At 42.2% G+C, this 20,632-nt stretch overlaps 1 protein-coding gene across 7 annotated transcripts in view; it reads left to right on the top strand.

Moving 5' to 3' along the window:
* The window catches only part of LOC141083409 (uncharacterized), a 109,454-nt gene that overhangs the window by 38,445 nt on the left and 50,377 nt on the right, over positions 1-20,632 (top strand). For all 7 annotated transcript variants that reach the window (XR_012230702.1, XR_012230704.1, XR_012230703.1 and 4 more), the window contains one exon: positions 9,943-9,994. Coding sequence is in view for 3 of the 7 variants with exons in the window: in XM_073567654.1 (XP_073423755.1) it covers positions 9,943-9,994 (52 nt within the window). In the remaining 4 variants the exon portion in view is untranslated. The remainder of the gene's footprint in view (positions 1-9,942; positions 9,995-20,632) is intronic.

Raw genomic sequence — 20,632 nt, 5'->3', positions numbered from 1 at the left:
CTTAAGCTGCTCCCGGAGAGCTGTGATGGTGGCTTATCTTCCCTGAGGTCAAAAAGATTGGGAGTTGAACTTCAACATGCCCAATCCTTCTCTTCCCTGGCATGATTTCTCAGGGGAGATTCGAGAGGCCCCTCTACACATCACATTTTTGGCCAGCTTTGATCTACTGTGTATTGGGGCCTTAAGTCACTGCTGGACAGCCCCGACGACGGCTTATCTCCCCTGAGATCCAAAAAATCAGGAGATGAACATGCTAAATCCTTCTAAATCCTTCTTTATCCCGGCATGATCCATCAGAGTAGGGTCGGGAGGCCTCAACTCAAATCAGATTTTTGGCTGGTTTGGCCAACTTTGATCTATTGTGCATTGGGGACTTAAACTGCTGCCGGACAGCTCTGGCGGAGGTTTATCTCCCCTGATGACAAAAGTAAGTTCAAATTCAAACTGGCCTGATCCTTCTCTTCCCAGGCATGATCTCACGGGGACAATCGGGAGACCCCTTTACACATTACATTTTTGGCCAGTTTTTATCTACCTTGATTGGTTGCTTTAAACTGCTCTCGGACAGCTCTGATGGTGGTCTATCATATCTCCTGAGATCAACATACCCAATCCTTCTCTTTCTCGGCATGATCCATCAGAGGAGAGTCAAGAGGCCCCAAAACACATCAAATTTTTTGATGGTTTTGGTCACCTTTGAACTATTGTGTATTGGGGCCTTAAGCTGCTGCCGGACAGCTCTGATGACGCCCTATCTCTCATGACAAGTAAAGGATCGGGAGTTCAAATTCTAACCTGCCCGATCTTTCTTTTCCCAGGTATGATCTCTCAAAGGAGATTCGGTGAGCCCCTCTATACATCACATTTTTGTCAAGCTTTTATCTACTGTGCATGGAGGCCTTAAGCTGCTGCCGGACAGCTCTGCTTGCGGCCTATCTTCCTTGACGACAAAAGGAACAGGAGTTCAAATTCCAACCAGCCCGATCCTTCACATCCCCGGCATGATCTCTCAGAGGACATTCAAGAAGCTCCTCTACACCACATTTTTTGCCACCTATGAGCTACTGTGTGTAGGGGCCTTAAACCGCTACTAGATGGCTCTGGCGGTGGCTTAGCTCCTATGGCGGCAAAAGTATCGGGAGTTCAAATTCCAACTGGCCCGATCCTTCTCTTTCCAGGCATGATCCCTCAGGGGAGATTTGGCAGGACCCCCTATACATCACATTTTTGGTCAGCTTTGATCTACTGTGTATGAACACCTAAAGCTGCTGCCGAACATCTCTGAAGACGGCCTATCTTCCTTGCCGACAAAAGAATCAGAAGTTCAAATTCCAACTGGTTCTCCCCTCAAAATCATCAGTCACGGGACAGTTGAGAGGCCCCCATACACAGAAGATAATTGGCCTATCCCGCTGAAATCAGTAGGTTTGGGCGACTTTTTTTTAATGACAGTAAATATTATTATATCAGATGTACCGATGCGTCAGGTGTGTTTCAACCATTTATTTGAGCGACTAATGTGGTGAACGGAATCTTTTCCATTTTTATGTTTAGCGTGTGTCCCTTTAAGACATTACGGTTTCAGGAGACAGATGAGAGCGTTTCCTACTGGCCGAGCATTATGGCGCTTATCTGCAGCAGGCGCACAGCAGCTGGAGAGCCCAGTGCTTTCTCCAGGCCAGCACACCTGTGAAAACAAGGCACCAGGGCTAATGTGACTTGGCTTTCATAGGCCGGGGCAAGGCGCTGGCTCTTTACTGCTGCTGGTAAATTGTCAAGTCTTGCCCCAGTTTTCCCTCCTTCCTGTATGAGACAAGCAGACTGTGGCCAATTACCACTGAAAAGCGGCTTAACTCCTCGCGTCCTGAACTCATTTCGGGACTGAAAAATTATCACAATTAAAATAGAGATTTTTTTTATAATGTTTTGCATTTTTTTTATTTTTAATGATTTTTATTCTGTATGAAACTAAAATTTATTGATTTTTTTTTCATTATTTTTTGAGCGTTCATGAGCCACAGAGAGGGTTCGGCATGGCGAGGGTTAACGTTGGCCGCCTGATTATCTCATCCCTGCAGCCAGACGCTCATCTAATGCTCCTGATGAAGTCATTTTACTACATTGCATGGAGTTTGCACCAGGTCACCAATCATGTGCCACATATTATATTATATATATATATACGGTATATATATATATATATATATATATATATATATACATACACACACACACATACATACACACAGCTATATATATATATATATATATATATATATATATATATATATATGTGTGTGTGTGTGTGTGTGTATATGTGTGTGTGTGTATATGTGTACATGCATATACATAATATACTTGTATATATAAATATATACAGTATATATACATATATATATACACATATACATGTGCAGGTATATACACACACATGATGAGTGACCCAGTTGTTCAAATTTCAAACAATTTCTATATATACTGTATATACCATTCCAGTCCAGGCATTTACGCTCTGAGGTATGACATGTGAACACGGGCACCGCATCAGTGGCAGGAATCAGACCCATGAATTATGTACACTCCGGGCTCGCACCGCGGAGACTTCATTTGCAGATCTGCAGTTTTCACTGTGGCGACCCCATTTTATGATTTGGGCCTTAGATAGAAAACAATAAGGCAGATGTGGAATCACAAATGTCCTTTCAAGCTGGAAAATGTGTCTGAAATTAACATGATTTTAGGGGGTTCTTTTACTTACCAAAAGACACCCATCATATTCATCTCTCTCATATCCTACTTTTTTCTTTCTTTCTTCTGCTCCTTTATTTTTAAATCTTTCTCTCTTTCATTTCTTTATTTGCTTTCTTTCTCTATCTCTCACTATCTATCTCATATCTTTCTTCCTTATCTTTCTTCTTTCTTTTTTCCTTCTTTCTTTCTATCATCTACTGTATCTGTCTATCTACTACTTATCTATTATCTATCTACTACTTATCTATTATCTATCTATTATCTATCTAATCTATATATCGATCTATTTATTATCTATCTTCCCTTTGTTCTTTCTTTTTATCTTTCTTCTCTCTTTCTTCCGTCCTATATTTCAATCGCATATCTAATTATCTCTCTATATCTCATCTCTATCTCATTAGCTATCCAAACAAGCAAAATAAAAAGAAAAAAAACTAGCAAAAAAAAAGTGCAACACTCAATAGTAACTTCCATGCAAAAAAATTGAATATTTATTGGCCCATGTGAATAAGTAGCCTTTTTTCTTGCTTATGTATCATAGGTTGGTTTTTGCACATTTGCTTGTGCCGATACATTTTTTAGTTTATCTATATCCATGTATGGCCGCGCTCAGCGTCGGACTGGAACACCTTGGGCCCACCAGAGAAAATCATTCTTGGGGCCCACTATGTAGCTACATAGAGATAAATACAAGACCACCAATTGTGCGGTAAAACACGCTAATATCAGGGTATAATATAAGGTAGTACAAATCTTAATTATGTAGCCGGAGTTGGGGTAGCCCCCTCATAGAATATAATGTAGCCCCCTCATAGAATATAATGTAGCCCCCTCATAGAATATAATGCAGCCCCCTTATAGAATATAATGCAGCCATCTCTTAGGGTATAATGCTGCCCACCTCATAGGGTATAATGCTGCCCCCCTCATAGGGTATAATGCTGCCCCCCCTCATAGGGTATAATGCTGCCTCCTCATTGGGTATAATGCACCCCCTAATAGAATAAAATGCTGCCCCCCACATGGTATAATGCACCCCCTCATAAGGTATAATGCAGCCCCTCATAGGGTATAATGCTCCCCCCCTCATAGGATATAATGCTATGTATCTAGATATAGAGTTAGATAGATATGGGATAAATAGATAGATCTATGGATAGATAGATATAGAGATAGATAGATATAGAGAGAGATAGATATAGAGATAGATATAGATATAGAGTTAGATAGATATGGGATAAATAGATAGATCTATGGACAGATAGAGAGATAGATAGACAGATAGATATAGAGATAGATAGAGAGATACATAGATAGATATAGATAGAGATGGATAGATATAGAGATAGATAGAGAGATGGATAGATAGAGAGATATAGAGATAGATAGATATATAGAGATAGATAAAGAAAAATAGATATAAAAAAACAAGTCACAATACTCACCTCTCCTCCTCGCTCCCACGCTGATCTCTGCTTCAGTCTCAGGAGCTGCCCCGTCTGCCAAACACAGCGGGTGCTCGATGAAGTGACGTCATCGCGCACCGGCTGTGAGTCAGCAGAGGGGACTGATGGGAGAGAGAACGTCATCCAACACTCTCTCCCATTACAATTGAGGGCGGCGCCGGCCCTGATTTAAAGCCGCATAGCGGCTTACTGGGCTGGGGGGCGGGGCACCTGGGGGAGTGGAGACCGTGAAATGATATTCACTGCTTCCCACGCCCATGTGGGCGTGGAAAGCAGTGAATATTCATTTCTCTTAAGCAGCGGGGACAGGGGCTCCTGCCTTCTGTCCCCCGCTGCTGCTCCGCCGGCATGGGCCTCCATAGCAGCTGTGTGGTGTGCGACACACCACTGGCTGGGAGCCACTGGAGCAACGGGGGCCCTAGGCAACTGCTGGCCCTTTATGCAAGCAGGTGCCAGGGCCCACCAGATGCCAGGGAACAACGGAGAATCCTCCGGTGGGCCAGTCTGACGCTGGCTGTGCTCACATAATGTGCTGCTCTCAGTTTCTCCAGGTATGGGGCCAGTCTGTAGTCTCTCAGTAGACTCCAGTACATGGTCAGTTTCTGTGAGGTAAAGATACCGTTCCTCCAGTCACTGACATACCTCTCCTGGCCCTTGTCTACCATTTTCCTCATTCTGGCTTTTGTCAGGCTGCTATGATTGGTGTTTTGGTCCGGTTGGGTTTGAGTGGGCTGAACCGGGGGTCCTAGTTTGTATGGACCACCTATGGTGATGCGAGTTTGGGTTGCTACTCTGTAGATGAGTCTGGTATGACAGCATCCTCTTCACTACTGCTAGGTGCAGTGGGAATCTGCCCAGACAGCCCGTCAGGCACTGTTGGTGGTGCGCCGATGGACCTAGAGATGGGGCTTACAGAATTCTAGGTGGAATACTTCTGTTGGACTGGAATCCCACCTAGACCAGTTTGGTATGTGTGAGGGGCCCAAACTTTGCTGCCATACAGGAAGATTGGGGAAATGATGGCATTGAATATTTTTAGCCAGATCCTCACTGGAGGCTTCAGTAGGCAGAGTATCCTTCAGATGATATAGAAGGTTCTGCAGGCCTTGTTCTTTAGCTCCCTGACTGGTGAATTTTTAGGCCCCGGAAGGTGCATTTGTCCATTCCTATAAGAGCGCAGTTGTTTAGCCCAAATGTAGAGTGTTGGTCCGATCTTCTCTTTCTCCTCTGGACACTATGATGTTGTTTTTTTGGGGGTTGATGGGTAGTGCCAATATGGAGCTGAATTTCTCCAAGATATCCAGGTTGTCTTGGAGGCCTTTCTCTGTTGGTGACAGCAGCAGTAGGTCATCTACATACAATAGAAATTTCACCTGGGCATCATTGAGTGTAAGGGTACCGTCACACTTGGCGACGCACCAGCGATCCCGACAACGATATGACCTAGTAGAGATCGCTGGTGCGTCGCTACGTGGTTGCTGGTGAGATGTCAAACCGTCAGATCTCACCAGCGACGCAGCAACGATACAGAACGATACGACGGTCGTTGGGACCCTGTCTCTCACACCTGTAGTATTGAGGTCGTTCGTCGTTGATCCTGTCAAACACAGCGACGCATGCTGGCTAGCGGGACACCAGCGATCCAAAAATGGCCCAGGACATTCGAGCACCATCAGCGACATCGCAGCAGGGGCCCAATTGCCGCTATGTGTCACATGTAGCGAGATCGCTGTTGCGTCACAAAATCGGTGACGCAACAGCGATCTCGCTATGTGAGACCTGGTGCCATAGAGGATTCCAGAGCAGTGGTCGCTCATTGATGTAGATGTTGAAGAGTGTTGGACTTAGGCGGCAGCCCTGTCTGACGCTACCATTCACATGTATGTTGCAGCGGTTCTATCTATCTGTCATCTATCTATCTGTCGTCTATCATTTACATTCCTATACGCCATCATACTTGAGTATGACATTCACCATAAACATGTCACAAGATAACTCCCTGGAACGCTCGATTCCCGATAATCGTCAAGCGTAAACAGGCAGCTGATGACCGAAAGAACGAGAGGGTGAAATGATTTTTAAGACTGCTTAAAAAAAATCATCATTCTCGGCAGCACATCGTTCTGTACATGCAGGACCTGCTGTCGAGAACAATGGCAGCCTAAGCTCACAGAACAAGTTATTACTGATTGTTCTGTGCACATCGTAAGCGCGGTTGCCCGTCCAAACAGGCTATTAAATGCCCACCGCCACAGATTGGCAAACGTGGAACTGATCTAAACAGGCAGCTTCACCAGCGATCAGCACCCGCGAGGACGCTGGTATCTAAGGTAAATATCGGGTTACTAAGCGGCGCGCGTCACTTAGTTACCCGATGTGTACCTTAGAAACCTGCGCGCTCGCGCCGGGAGCTGCGATCACGCACGTTTCTTAGGTACACATCGGGTAACTAAGAGACGCGCGCCGCTTAGTAACCCGATATTTACCTTAGATACCAGCACCTGCTTAGAGCGCTGGGAGCCTCACTGATCGTTGGCTCCCGCTGCCACACGCAGCGATGCGCGCTGGCCAGCGGGAGAGCAACGATCAAAAAATGGCCCAGGACGATTCTGCACGATCAGTGATACCCGGCAGGGGGCCCGGTCGCTGAGGTGTGTCACACACAGCGAGATCGCTGTGGCGTCACAAACTCAGCGATCTCGCTAGCGATCTTGCTGCGTGTGACGGGGCCTTAAGTCCCACATTGGGCATCGTCGCACCTTCAGTAACTCCAAGTACTTTCCAGATAGTGTATAAGCCAGTGTATAAGCTGCTCTTAGACGTCATCGAACCTAAAGCCCCATTTTGGGCCCAACTTTGCACCTTTCGTTGTGATATACAGTACCTTTGTCTGCCCTTTCCATATCTGTTTTTTTTTTTTTTGGGGGGGGGGGGGGGTCTATGTTTATCTTTTTTTTTTAAGCTTTGGTAAAATCAGATTGAACCTTGAAGGAACCACTCTTCGTAGAAGATTGTCTCATTGGTGTCGGAACTCTTGTGGTTCGGATGTGATTGTACCTACATCAGATGTTTCGTAACAACCTTTCGGCCAAGAAGAAGAACAAATGAATAGCAGATGCTTAGGATTGAAGACCAGGACCATACTAAATGCCACCAGAGTTCTTCAATTGAAATTCAAGAACGTTTTGATGTTCTCCATTCTGGTTGTCAACTAACTTTTCGAGTGGGAAGAACACTCACTAAGGAAACTTCTTCAAGATTTCTGAATTATAGATTTTTTTTTTATGCGCCTTAGTCACTGATCTTCCTGGACATCTGGGGGGTCGGTACCACCATTGTATTTAGCCGAAACCAATATGACGGTGTCCTCACACAATGCCTGACTGACGAAACTAGAAGACACCAGCTTTAAGGACACGGACCCAGCTCATTACAAAGATCACGGGCAGGGTTTACCCGAGGACAACCTTAGTCTTATGCTTTGAGGTTATGTTCTGTGTATGATTAACCGAGTCCCGGGCACAGAGGCGGTGACACCAGCTGATCTTGAGCTGCTGCCATTCAACTGACAAGACCATGAAGCTGAACATGTGGAGGGCTTTAAGAGAGGATCTATGTATAAACAACAAAGGGAATTATTCTTATCTTAATTGCAGTGGAAGGTTTTTTTTTTGTTTTTTTTCCATGACTCCTTTTTAAGGACAGGCGAGAAGATGGGGGGGGTGGGGCACATACGCTCATTAACATAATAATGCGGCAAGCAAATGTTTACATTTCAGTAAGTGTGTGCATGGGAAATATTCTCCAGGGTTGGGCATGCAACCAGACAAATGTCTCGATAATTCATTTTATTTTTTAAAAGCCCTTCGACTCAGCTTTGTTTAGTTTTATTTCACCAGAATTTTAGATGTAGACTTTTAGACTTTATTTTTGAAAGTTAAACAGAAAAAACATTGTCATAATTGGGTGCTTAGTGGGCGCAATGAGATCGGTATGAAATGACGATCAGAGTCAAGAGGTACAGCCCTAAATATTAGTGGTGAGATCGGTGTGGTCAGAACCATGGGAGGTACAACCCCAAATATTAGTGGTGAGATCAGTGTGGTCAGAACCATGGGAGGTACAACCCCAAATATTAGTGGTGAGATCGGTGACGTCAGAGCCATGGAAGGTATAACCCCAAATATTAGTGGTGAGATCAGAGCCATGGGAGGTACAACCCCAAATATTAGTGGTGAGATCAGAGCCATGGGAGGTACAACCCCAAATATTAGTGGTGAGATCAGAGTCATGGACGTGCAACCCCAAATATTAGTGGTGAGATCAAAACCATGGAGGTACAACTCTAAATATTAGTGGTGAGATTGGTGACAGAGTCATGGGAGACACAACCGTAAATATTAGTGGTGAGATCAGAGTCATGGGAGGTACAACCCTAAATATTTGTGGTGAGATCAGAGTCATGGGAGGTTCAACTCTAAATATTAGTGGTGAGATCAGAGTCATGGGAGGTACAAACCTAAATATTAGTGGTGAGATCGGTGACATCAGAGCCATGGGAGATACAACCCTAAATATTAGTTGTGTGATCGGTGATATCAGAGTCATGGGAAATAAAACCCTAAATAATAGTGGTGAGATCGACGACATCAGAGTCATGGGAAATAAAACCCTAAATATTAGTGGTGAGATCGGTGACATAAGAGCCATGGGAGGTACAACCTTAAATATTAGTGGTGAGATCAGAGTCATAGGAGGTATAACCCTAAATATTAGTGGTGAGATCGGTGACGTCAGTGCCATGGGAGGCACAACCCCAAATATTAGTGGTGAGATCAGAGGTATGGAAGACTCAACCCTAAATAATAGTGGTGAGATTGGTGCGATCAAAGTAATGGGAGGTACAGCCCCAAATATTAGTGGCCAGATCGGTAACATCACAGTCATAGAAGGTAGTGTTGTGAACAGGGAATTAGAGTTATGGGAGGCACCATCCTAAAGAATAATGGTGTGATTGGTGATTAAGTACAGGTACAGGACAAGAGTTTACTCTCATGGATTTTTGCGTGTGCTCATCTGATAAATTTTATCTGTAAATGGACAAATTGAGTTTAGCGTTATGACTTCTTGTCAGGGAAGTCCAGAAAAAGGCAGCTAAATATTAAGGTAAAAGGTTTCTGGAAAAGAAATATATATATATACTCCTTCCCATACACTGTAGCTTGTCAGCCGGTTCTGCTGACATTTGTAGAAGGCTATAACGAGCAGAGTCACCCACTTTTGGGCAGGGTTTACTGAAACCCCACCCAATTTCCGTCTGAGACAACCTAGAATTTCATATGATTCTGTTCTAGAATCGGAACAGTTCGGAATGTTCGCTACTATGCTAATGTGTATGGTCTCCTTGATGGGTTTTTTGCTTCACTGGGGCATCAAAGAGGTAATCCCCTCTAACCCAAAATTAACTTCGGGGGTATCGCTCCGTTTGGAGATAAGGTCACAGCAAGGGGTTTCGATAGAGGCAAAGTCAGGGGGTATGGGACGTTCCTCATAATATAGGAATTACCCTGTATAACTTTGCACAGACCTGAGAGCGCGGCCGTCACACTGACAGGTGCGCTTATGGGCATGCTTGGGTTACAGGGACGTGTAGAAATATGCACGGCCTTTTGTTTTGTAATATTTCTGCGCTCTAAATATAATCTTGTTTGTCTTCTTTCTGCAGATTCCAAGGGTGAGGAGATGTCAGACGCACGAGGCCGGGGCACAGTGTGCAGGTATTTACTGAGCATTTTAGGCATGTGAGTGACAGACGGGGTCACCTGAGCCGCGGTGCCTCACAAAGGGGACTTGTTCTCCGATTTGTACGGAGAGGAGCAGGTGTCTGAGCGCGTAATGACGCGTGTGCAATAGGGGGTCCGCACCAACGCAGGCATCTACCCCACTGCTCAATGTAGTCAGCAAATATTCTGGATTATTGGAAAATCATAGAGAAAGTATATTATATAGAGATTATGCAATATTCTGGATTACTGGACAGTCATATGAAAGTATATTATATAGATTTTTCAATATTCTGGATTATTGGACATTTATAGAATAGTGTAGAAAACTCATTTGTAATAGGAATTGGCAATGTAATTAGATTATCAAATGTTCTGGATTATTGGGCAGTCATAAGAAAGGATATGAAATGTCGTTCTAATCTCCCCCCCCCCCCCCCCCCGCCTCAAAAAAAAAGATTAAATTAAATTACAAATATTCTGGATTATTGGACAGTAATGGGAGAGTATAGAAAATTGATCTGTAACAGTAAAGAACGTCGTAATTAAATATTCTGGATTATCAGACAGTTATGGGAAGAGTATAGAAAATTGGTTTGTAATAGTAAAGGCATTGTAAATAGATACTGGATATTCTGGATTATCGGACAGTCGAAGGGAAGTATAAGAAACTATATAGAACATTGCAATGAGGTTATTCTAGATTGTCAGATGGGTTACACGATCAGCCATTCTGGATTATCAGACTTTCTGGATTGTCAGATGATTACATGATCAGACGTTCTGGATTATCAGATGGCTACATTATCATACTTTCTGGATTATCAGGTGCCAGATTATTGGAATTTCGCTGTTTTAGCATGTGGAGGCCCTTATATAATGCCGTATACAGCAATCACTATATTACGTGCCGGGGACGGGCGCCTCTGACGGAGACTTTTCTTATTAGGACTTGAAAGATGCAAATAAAAACCATGTGATAATCAAAGAGGGGCGCACGCTGCCAGCAGTGGGGGGATCTGGGACCACGTGCTCCACGATATGTAACATTTTTACTCCATGATCCTCTCCACATTCTTAAGCAAATTCCGCTTCAATAAATCTAAAATGGAAAATAAAGGAAATTTTCAGATAGTTTCCGATTATCAATCTCTTCCCGTTTTGTGTACACAGGTCCTATGCAGACCTATGAGTATCCATGGTAACAGGCCACAAACAGACTTTGCATAGTCTGATCCTGAAGCTGTAGCCCCTTTCATTAGTTCACAACTAACAAGCAATGAAAATGTTATTTATTTTTCCTATTGTCAAGCATTCGCATCTCTCTCCATTCATCTCTATGGGAGCTCTGAAAATTGCTGAGCATGCGCATCTCTCCATTCAATTCCATTGGAGTTCTGAAAATTGCTGAGCATGCGCATCTCTCCATTCATTTCTGTGAGAGTTCTGAAAATTGCTGAGCATGCGCATCTCTCCATTGATATCTATGGCAGTTGTGAAAATTGAAGCGCATGCTCACCTTTACATTAAGTTCCATGGGAGCTCTGGAAAGTGCAGCTGCATCTCACCTTATTTATTTTTATGGGAGCTCTTAAAATTGACGAGCATGCGCATCTCTAACCAATCATTTCTATGGGTAGAAACTCTGAAAATTGCCAAGCATGCGCATCTTTCTTCAATAATTTCTATGGGACCTCTGAAAATTGCCGAGCATGCGTATCTCTTTCCATTTATTTCTATGGGTTGGAACTCTGAAAATTGCTGAGCATGAGTGTCTCTTGCCATTCATTTCTGTGGAAGCTCTGAAAATTGTTTAGCATGTGCATCTCTCTCCATTCACTTCTATGAGAGTTCTGAAAATTGCTGAGCATGAGCATATCTTCTTTATTCATTTCTATGGAAGCTCTGAAAATTGCAGTGCAAGCGCATCTGTTTCCATTCATTTCCAAGGAAGCTCTGAAAATTGCTGAGCATGTGCATCTCCATTCATTTCTATGGGAGTTCTGAAAATTGCTGAGCACGCGCATCTTCATTCATTTCTATAGGAGCTCTGAAAATTGCAGAACATGCGTATTTCTACATTCATTTTTATGGAAGCTCTGAAAATTGCAGAGCAAGCGCATCTGTTTCCATTCATTTCCATGGAAGCTCTGAAAACTGCCGAGCATAAGCATCGCCATTCATTTCTATGGGAGTTCTAAAAACTGCTGAGCATGCACATCTCTTTCCGTTAATTTCCATGAAGCTCTGAAAATATCTGATCATGCGCATCTTCATTCATTTCTATGGGAGTTCTGAAAGCTGCTGTGCATGCACATCTCTCTCCAATCATTTCCATGGGTAGAAACTTTGAAAATTACAGAACACGCTCATTTCTCATTTCAGAAACGCTGAAACTTGCCGAGCATGTACATCTTTCTTCAATCATTTCTATGAGACCTCTGAAAATTGCTGAGCATGCGCATCTTCATTCATTTCTATGGGAGTTCTGAAAACTGCTGTGCATGCGCATCTCTCTCCAATCATTTCTATGGGCAGAAACTCTGAAAATTGCCAATCATGCGCATTTCTACATTAATTTCTACGAGAGTTCTGAAAATTGAAGTTCATGTTCGTCTCTACATTCATTTCTATGGGAGGTCTGAAAATTACTGAGCATGCGCATCTTTCTCCATCCTTCTTGTTATAGATGTACAAGATGGATATACCCCTTATAATTAATATAGTACTTTTGGCCAGCTGAAAGGTTTTCAACTACTCATTTTTGCCGAAGTGTTAAAAATCTCCGGGAAAATAGGGCAAAAAAAATCAGTCACAATATATGAACCCACTTAAAGATGTATTTTTTTTTTTATTTTTAAAGAAGACCTTCTAGTAAAAAAAAAGGGTTACTGTCTCTTTAAGTATGCTGATTTCCGTAGACAGCGCTGTGGGGGTTCATGCACACTGGATAGATGCATTTCAATTTGAGCTTTTCCCATTTACATGACGTTTGTTGTGCTTTTTTTTATGTTTTTGATGCTTTTGTGATGAATTTTTCATGAGTTCTCTCGTTCCTGATTTTACATATCTAATGCAGCATTTTTTTGAAATACCATAGGATGGATTTTCATTTAGACAGTGGCATGAAAGGAGCCATGGGGAATATATTTTTACTGTTTGTTTTTTGATATGCAGTATGTGGTTTTTTATGTGGTTGAGGAGAGAATAAAGGGTTTTTGCCATCTGAGACACTTATGGCATATTTTTTATTTTATACATATGGCTGATCATGATTAATCCATAATGTGTCTATCCTGCAGAATTTAGGTCATTTTCCTTCTTTTGGTGGATTTTTCTGCGTGTCATATGAGAGGTGTGCTAACTGCTCTCTGTCAGCCAGTGTCTCTTCCTAGTTTTGCTCTATTTCCCCTTTCACAGAATTTTCTTTAAATAAGACTTGTCACTAGGTCAAAAGTGGCTAGGTTTCCCTCTTATTTTATTCCTCCTGCTCCACCGAGTACTCCATTTTTTTATTTTTTTAAATCCACCAAACGATTCCAGAGATATGAGCCTCTTTATGTGATCTGCCAGACCTGCCCCAGAGGATCCCTTGAGCCACGCCCCTGCGGTACAGACCATAAAACATAGAACTAAAAAGACCCATATCTCGGAAACCGTATGACGGATTTAAAAAAAAAAACAAAAAAAACTGGAATACTCATGGGAGCATTGAAACATGATTCCGCTCTCAGTAGGTGTCTCACACATACCCGTAATGCTGCAGCTGTATCCCCCTCCTCTCTTCCTTTTTCTTTTATATTACTTTTCACAGATTATTTGTTATTTTGATGAATTTTCTGAAAATAATCTTCAAATGTTACCAAATAATTTTTTTTTTGGGTGAGGGGAATTTCTAAGGAAAATATATTGCTTTCTGTTATCAGCCATTTAATGTCTACAGTGCTAAAGCCTTCCAGAAACTCGCACATACACGTGTGATATAAGCTTTCCTTTAGCTTGAATGGCCCTTTAATTCTTTTGCACCAAGCCATCTTCTGGAAGGCAGCACCATGTATGCAGCCAGTGGAAATATTAATATCGTAGCCGCGTTTCATTTCTTTTCGAGGTGGACCGCGCCGGAATGTTTCACAAATAAATACTTACTGTGAGTAGCTGTTTATTCAGTTTTAATCCCATTTCCACCTCCATCATTTCTGAACAGAAAAGACGGAGGGAATACATTAAAGATGAAACATTTGGTGAGGAGCGACCCCGTTCTAAGTTCCTCCTTCCTCTTGGCGGTTTGCTGCCTTTTACACAGGCTACGGCTGCATATTTTGTACACTCTTGGGACTGACACACAGCCCTCCTATTATGTCTTATTAAAAGGCCTGACAGACTGCAAATCTACGATGAAAGCAGAGTCTACAGTCCCGGTAGATGACTACGTCTCAATTTTTGAGCATATTTCTCCTTAGGGTTCGGATCTTTCCGCCATATCTGAATCAGTCACGTTTATAACCTTATCGGCAGAAGGAAGAATAGCATAACAACTGTTCTGATCACCATTTTAATTTCCATATGGATTGAATATAATTTAATGGTTAAAAAAAATCCTGTTTTACACCCATGCTTATATTTACTTAAGCGTGGGCGGGTCTTATTTTTAAGTTTCATTTCAAATTAATTGTTACATTTTTCTTTAAGACTGGGCGGGTCTCATTTTAAGTTCTAATTTACACCCATGCTTATACTTCTCTAACTGTTGCAGAGTCTTATATTGTGATCTATTTTACACCTATGCTTATATTTCAGCTTGGGCAGGTCTTATTGTAAGTCCTATTTCAAATTAATGCTTAAATTTCTTTAAGCGTGGGTGGGTATTATTTTAAGTCCTATTTTACAGTCATGCGTATATTTCTTTAAGCGTGGGTGGGTCTTATTATAAGTTCTAATTTACACCCATGCTTACATTTCTTTAACTGTTGCAGAGTCTTATACTGTGATCTATTTTACACCTATGCCTCTATTTAACTGTGGGTGGATCTTATTTTAAGTCTTATTTCAGATTAATGCTTACATTTCTTTAAGCGTGGGCGGGTATTAAGTTCTATTTCACACGCATGCATAGTGGGTCTTATTTTAAGCAATATTTTACTCATGTTAACATTTCTTTAACTGTTGCAGACTCTTATTTTGTGATCTATATTACACCTATGCTTATATTCATTTAAGCATGGGCGGGTTTATTTTAAGTCCTATTTTATTTTAACAATCATGATTACATATCTTTAACCGTGGGAAAATCTTATTTTATGCCCTTTGCTTCTACTTTATTTAAGGGTGGGTGGGTCTTATGTTTAATCCTGTTTTACTAACATGCTAACATTTCTATAAGTTTCGGCAGGTCTTTTTTAAGTCCTGTTTTATACCCTTGCTTACATTTCTTTAACTGGGACCTATTATACACCTATATTTATGTATGCTTTAAGCGTTAAGCGTGGGCAGATCTTATTTTGTGAGCAATGTTTTACCTTTACTTCTATTTCTTTACGTGTAGATGGGTCTTACTTTATATTCTATTTGACAATCATGCTTACATTTCTTTAACTCTGGGAAAGTTTTATATTTTGTTCTATTTTAAATCAATGCGTACATTTCTTTAAGCGTAGGCGAGTCTTATCTTAAGTCCTGTTTTACATCAATACTTCCATTTCTTTAAGCATGGGCAGGTCTTATTTTAAGTTCAGTTTTACACCCATGCTTACATTTCTTTACCCATGGGGGGGTTTATTTTAAGCCGTGGTTAACCCTGTCTTACATTTCTTTAAGCGTGGACGGCTCTAATTATAAGTCCTGTTTCACACCCGTGCTTACATTTCTTTAAGCGTGGGTGGTTCTTATTTTAAGCCCTTTTTAACCCTGTGTTACATTTCTTTAAGTGTGGGCAGCTCTTATTTTAAGTCCTGTTTCACTCCCATGCTTACATTTCTTTAAGCGTGGGCAGCTCTTATTTTAAGTCCTGTTTCACTCCCATGCTTACATTTCTTTAAGCGTGGGTGGTTATTATTTTAAGCCCTTTTTAACCCCGTGTTACATTTCTTTAAGCGTGGGTGGATCTTATTTTAAGTCCTGTTTCATAGCCATGCTTACATTTCTTTAAGCATTGGAAAACTGAAATCATGTGTGAACTAGTCACAGTATCGCCAGATATTTTATTACTGTTTGAGCATCTTATTCCTCCTACAGGATGGAATATTTCATCGACTACAAATAAAGTATTTGCTTCTAGTTTTCCAAATAGGAAAACAGCCAAAATATTTTTTTAAATATCAACCCCCTCCATGTCTACTGTCTGTGATTTTTTCGTGTACTCCTTTTTTTTTTTTTTTTTTTTAGGATGACAGCCAAAAAATGCCCATCTCTGTCTAGGCTTAGTGTGAAACCTAAGAGCAAGGTTATGATGAAAAAACAGGGAGAAAAACATTGTCAAAATTGCCTTAGTTTCTGGGCTGCAAGGCATAAGGAGATGAAGAACAGACAGATTTTATTTTTTGGTAGGACTTTTTTTTTTGCACTTCAAAGGCTTTGTGCACAGTGATAGCGGAGACTGCCGAGGGAACAAAAAATGTTTAATCAAACTCGTTTTTTTGCAAAAGACATGTCAGGTTAATAGTCATGACTTGTCAATGGCCTGGCCGTAGCAAAAATTCATGACTCTGCATACAAGACCCCTTCAGAGGCACAAGGTTGAACCTGTGGTTTTTTTTTTCTGGATTCTGATGAAAGTGGTTGTCCTCAGGGCACGATTAAAATTTGTAGAGGCCCCTGGTCAAAACACTGAGTAAAGCCCCTACATATTTTGGGGAAAGAGAGGAAAACAATAAAACTTACGGAAAAAAAAGTAAAAAAAGATCATTGTGCAGTATTGAAATAATACGATCACACAGTGAACATGTTCCGAGGAGGGTGATGTTCCTCTAGGGAGGGAAGTCCTCTAAAGTTCTTGCCACCTAGGAGTAAGGGACTGAGACCAACAATAGCTGCTACTCTCTTTGCACAGATCCAATAATAGTAATATCGTCTGACACTATAAAATGTATACCCTTTACATAAGAGGAAAAACTCTGCTCATAAGTTCTCTATCCCCGTTCCTCATGGGCGGAGGAAATGATGGGCTTTTACGCAAAAGATTAGTGAACCCAGGATGAAGGAATCAGCCTTTTTTTCCATGCAGAAGGAAATTAACCAACCAACCAATAGTAGCCAACAGTAACCTACAAAATGAACACCCTAGGCACAAGAAGAGGGAAGATCCTTAGCAGGATTTACCACCTTTCCTCATGGGCGGAGTAAACTATGGGCTTTTCCATTACAAGATTAGTGACCCCAGGATGAAGGAATCAACCTTTCTTCCATGCAAAAGGAAAGTAACCAACCAATAGTAGTCTACAAAATGAACACCCTTGGCACAAGAAAAGGGAAGACCCTTATCAGGATTTCTTTATTACTGTTCCTCCTGGGTGGAGTCAATTAAATTATGGGCTTTTCATCACAAGCATAGCAAACCAAGTAGGACGTACCTCGCTTTTCCTACCCTGCAAGAGTAAAACAATGGGACCAACAAGAGCGGTCTCTCTTATCTTCAAGGGCCCTATAGTAGCTACGTGGTCTGACACTACAAAATCCTTGGCACAATAAGATGTAAGACCCTGCTCAGAATTTCTTTATTCCCGTTCCTCATGGGCAGAGTAAATTATGTGCTTCTCCCATAAGAATAGGGAACCAGCCTTTTTTTTTTACATGCAAGAAATTGGGCCAACACGGCCTGGCCTTCTATCTTCAAGGGCCCAATAGTACCCACATGGTCAGACTCTATAAAATGAACACCCTCCGTTTAAGAAAAGGGAAAACTCTGCTCAAGATTTCTCCATAGCCCTTCCTCATGGGCGGAGTAAACTATGGGTTCTTCCTAACAAATTAAGGCAAGAACCAGTATTTATTTTATACCCGGGGTTTGGAAAATAAGGGACAAATAAGGGGCTTTGTCGTCTTGCTGAAAAATGGTTCTTAAAATGGTGGCATCAACCTAATATAAGGAGGACTCTTAGGGACACCATCTTTAATGACTGTTTTAGGTAGAATATGAGCTACTGATCGCCAAAAAAAAAATATCTAAACCATCTGTTTATTTTGTTTTATGAGTGATGGTGAATGAATTTTTTTTTTTAAAGGAAGAGGAAAAAGTTGATTAATCCAAAAGATCGAGTCCTTGGGGGTTGGGATTACGACAGAGGGTAACATTTTTATGACAAGAGTAAATGTTTGGCACAAGAGTGTCGGAAATTGAAAATTGATTTAAAACTTTTTTTTCGTAAGTCGTAACACTTTTTTAGTTCTTTTGCTGTTGTATTAATGCGCATCCGGTAGAAAATTACTATTAAAACAAAACCTTATACCATGCTGAAAGGAGTGTTTTATGGTGCCTTTAACACTCCGCTTTCCTATGACTGATGGCGGAAAGGCCCCTATATAAATAAGTGCGTATGTCCACCCCTTGCGCCCCATCTGGAATGTACTGATTTTAGGATTAAAAAAAGCTAGTTAACTTCAGTCCCTGCCACCGAGGACAATAATAATTTATTACGGGGATTTACAATGGTTTCATTAAGTAAATAAATTAAAGTGGATCCGAAAGCCCAAAGAGACGAAACGCGGGCCGAGCCAGAATAAATAAGTCAATTCACCGAGGCATGAGTCATCTCATACCTTAGGAGGTCAGTCGCTTTAAGTCAACTGCTAAACTTGGGTATTAGTTTAGCTTCCTAAATGGTGGCTATGCTGTACATTAATGAGGGGGTTATCCAAAAATTCAGCCAAAAAATCACAAAAATAATCTGCAAACTCCAATAGAGGATTCTCAAAAATAACGCCACTCTTGTGGAACGGTTGTAGCTGTAATACCTGACTCAGCCTGTAGTAATGAGTGGTGCTGTTTCTTTTATATTTTTGACTTTCCAAAATTGCACGTTATCAAAGCTTCATCTCGACTCAAGTCCTACCCATTACCCATTACCAGCTCTGGAGCCTTCTTGTGTCAGCATAACCGATGATATATATGAAGGGGGCAGGCTGATTGCTCATTATATGTGCAAAACCAATCCCCTTCTTTATGTACGTATCGGCCATAGCAGAGAAGGGGGTTGGCTTAGCTATTAAAGTGAGTAATAATCAGCCAGACCCCTTTTTAATAAGAAACGCTTTCCTGGCTGCCAGAACCTAGGACCGAGATCAAAATGGGGTCATCTGTGGAACAGAGGTGAGCAAATCGATTCGGAGAACCATGGTTAGCATTCAGTAAGCACCAGACGGGAGCCTAGTGAACCGCCTCCTACCTGCTGGAATCTCCAGTGACCGTAGGAGTAACGTCATTGTCAAGCCAGGCCTACTAATCAAAAGAGGAGCAAAGGTTGGTAGCACGTAGAAGATGGTCCACAAGGATCTGTCTTCAGGAGCCGGCCACGGAATATAGATGTGTTTGCTGTACCAGGGTCTGTGATAAAACACTCCGGGATCGCCTTTGCTGGGGTCAAAGGTCACGTGCGTTCAGCATGAAACTCAGGCGCAGAGCTGGGATTCGGGTGTAACTGACCCTGGGTCAGGTTTATTAATGGTGAAAGCAATGCAAAAGGAAATAAAACATAAAACAAATCCTTGCCTGTCCGGCACTAACGAAACAATGGACAACCTAACTACCAACTGGCGGGCTTCTCCCGTCCAGCCAAACCACAGTTGCAGTGGGCACTGCTTCCACTCACGTGTGTCTCTCACACAGACAGGCTCTCTGTGTTCCCAGGCTGAGACACTCACACAACCACCTTGCATCCTTTTATATCCACCTCCCATTATTCATTAGCAAGCAGGTGCGATACTGACCAGACTAGGCCACATAGGAAAGGAATCTGGGTGAGATATTCCTGCCCTCATCCACTATTCCCACCTGATTCTCACATATCCCCCCCCTCTGCTCAGACCACTCTGGTCGAGCAATGACACCCGCCAAACAGTGCACTCGGGACAGGGCATCTGCATTCCCCATCTGTACCCCTGGGCGTTGCTCCACCGTAAAAGTGTAGGCCTGCAGGGCAAGGAACCACCGGGTCACCCGGCTATTCCGTTCCTTGTTCAAGTGCATCCACTTGAGAGGGGCATGGTCAGTGATCAGCCTGAACTTTCGGCCCACCAGGTAATATTTGAGGGCCTCTAGAGCCCACTTAATGGCGAGGCACTCTTTTTCTACGACTGCATACCTTTGCTCGTGTTTATTCAGCTTCCTGCTGAGATAGACGACTGGGTGTTCCACTCCGTCCCTCACTTGTGAGAGTACGGCCCCGATACCGGTATCAGAGACATCCGTTTGTACCACAAACTCGCTGCGGAAGTCTGGAGTCACCAGTACGGGCTGAGAGCAAAGTGCCCGTTTTAGGCTATGGAAGGCTTCTTCAGCCGCTAAACTCCATTTAATCATGACGGAGTCTTTCCCTTTTGTAAGATCCGTCAGGGGGGTAGCGATGGCTGCAAAATTGGGTATGAACCGGCGATAATAGCCGGCAATCCCCAGGAAGGCTTGCACCTGCTTCTTGTTGACAG

This window comes from Dendrobates tinctorius, unplaced genomic scaffold (genome assembly GCF_039654945.1).
Source record: "Dendrobates tinctorius isolate UK_male_01 unplaced genomic scaffold, ASM3965494v1 ptg000020l, whole genome shotgun sequence".
In the NCBI taxonomy this organism is placed as follows: Eukaryota; Metazoa; Chordata; class Amphibia; order Anura; family Dendrobatidae; genus Dendrobates; species Dendrobates tinctorius.
The sequence above is the reverse complement of the archived record's forward strand: the minus strand, read 5'-3'. Positions and strand labels throughout refer to the sequence as shown.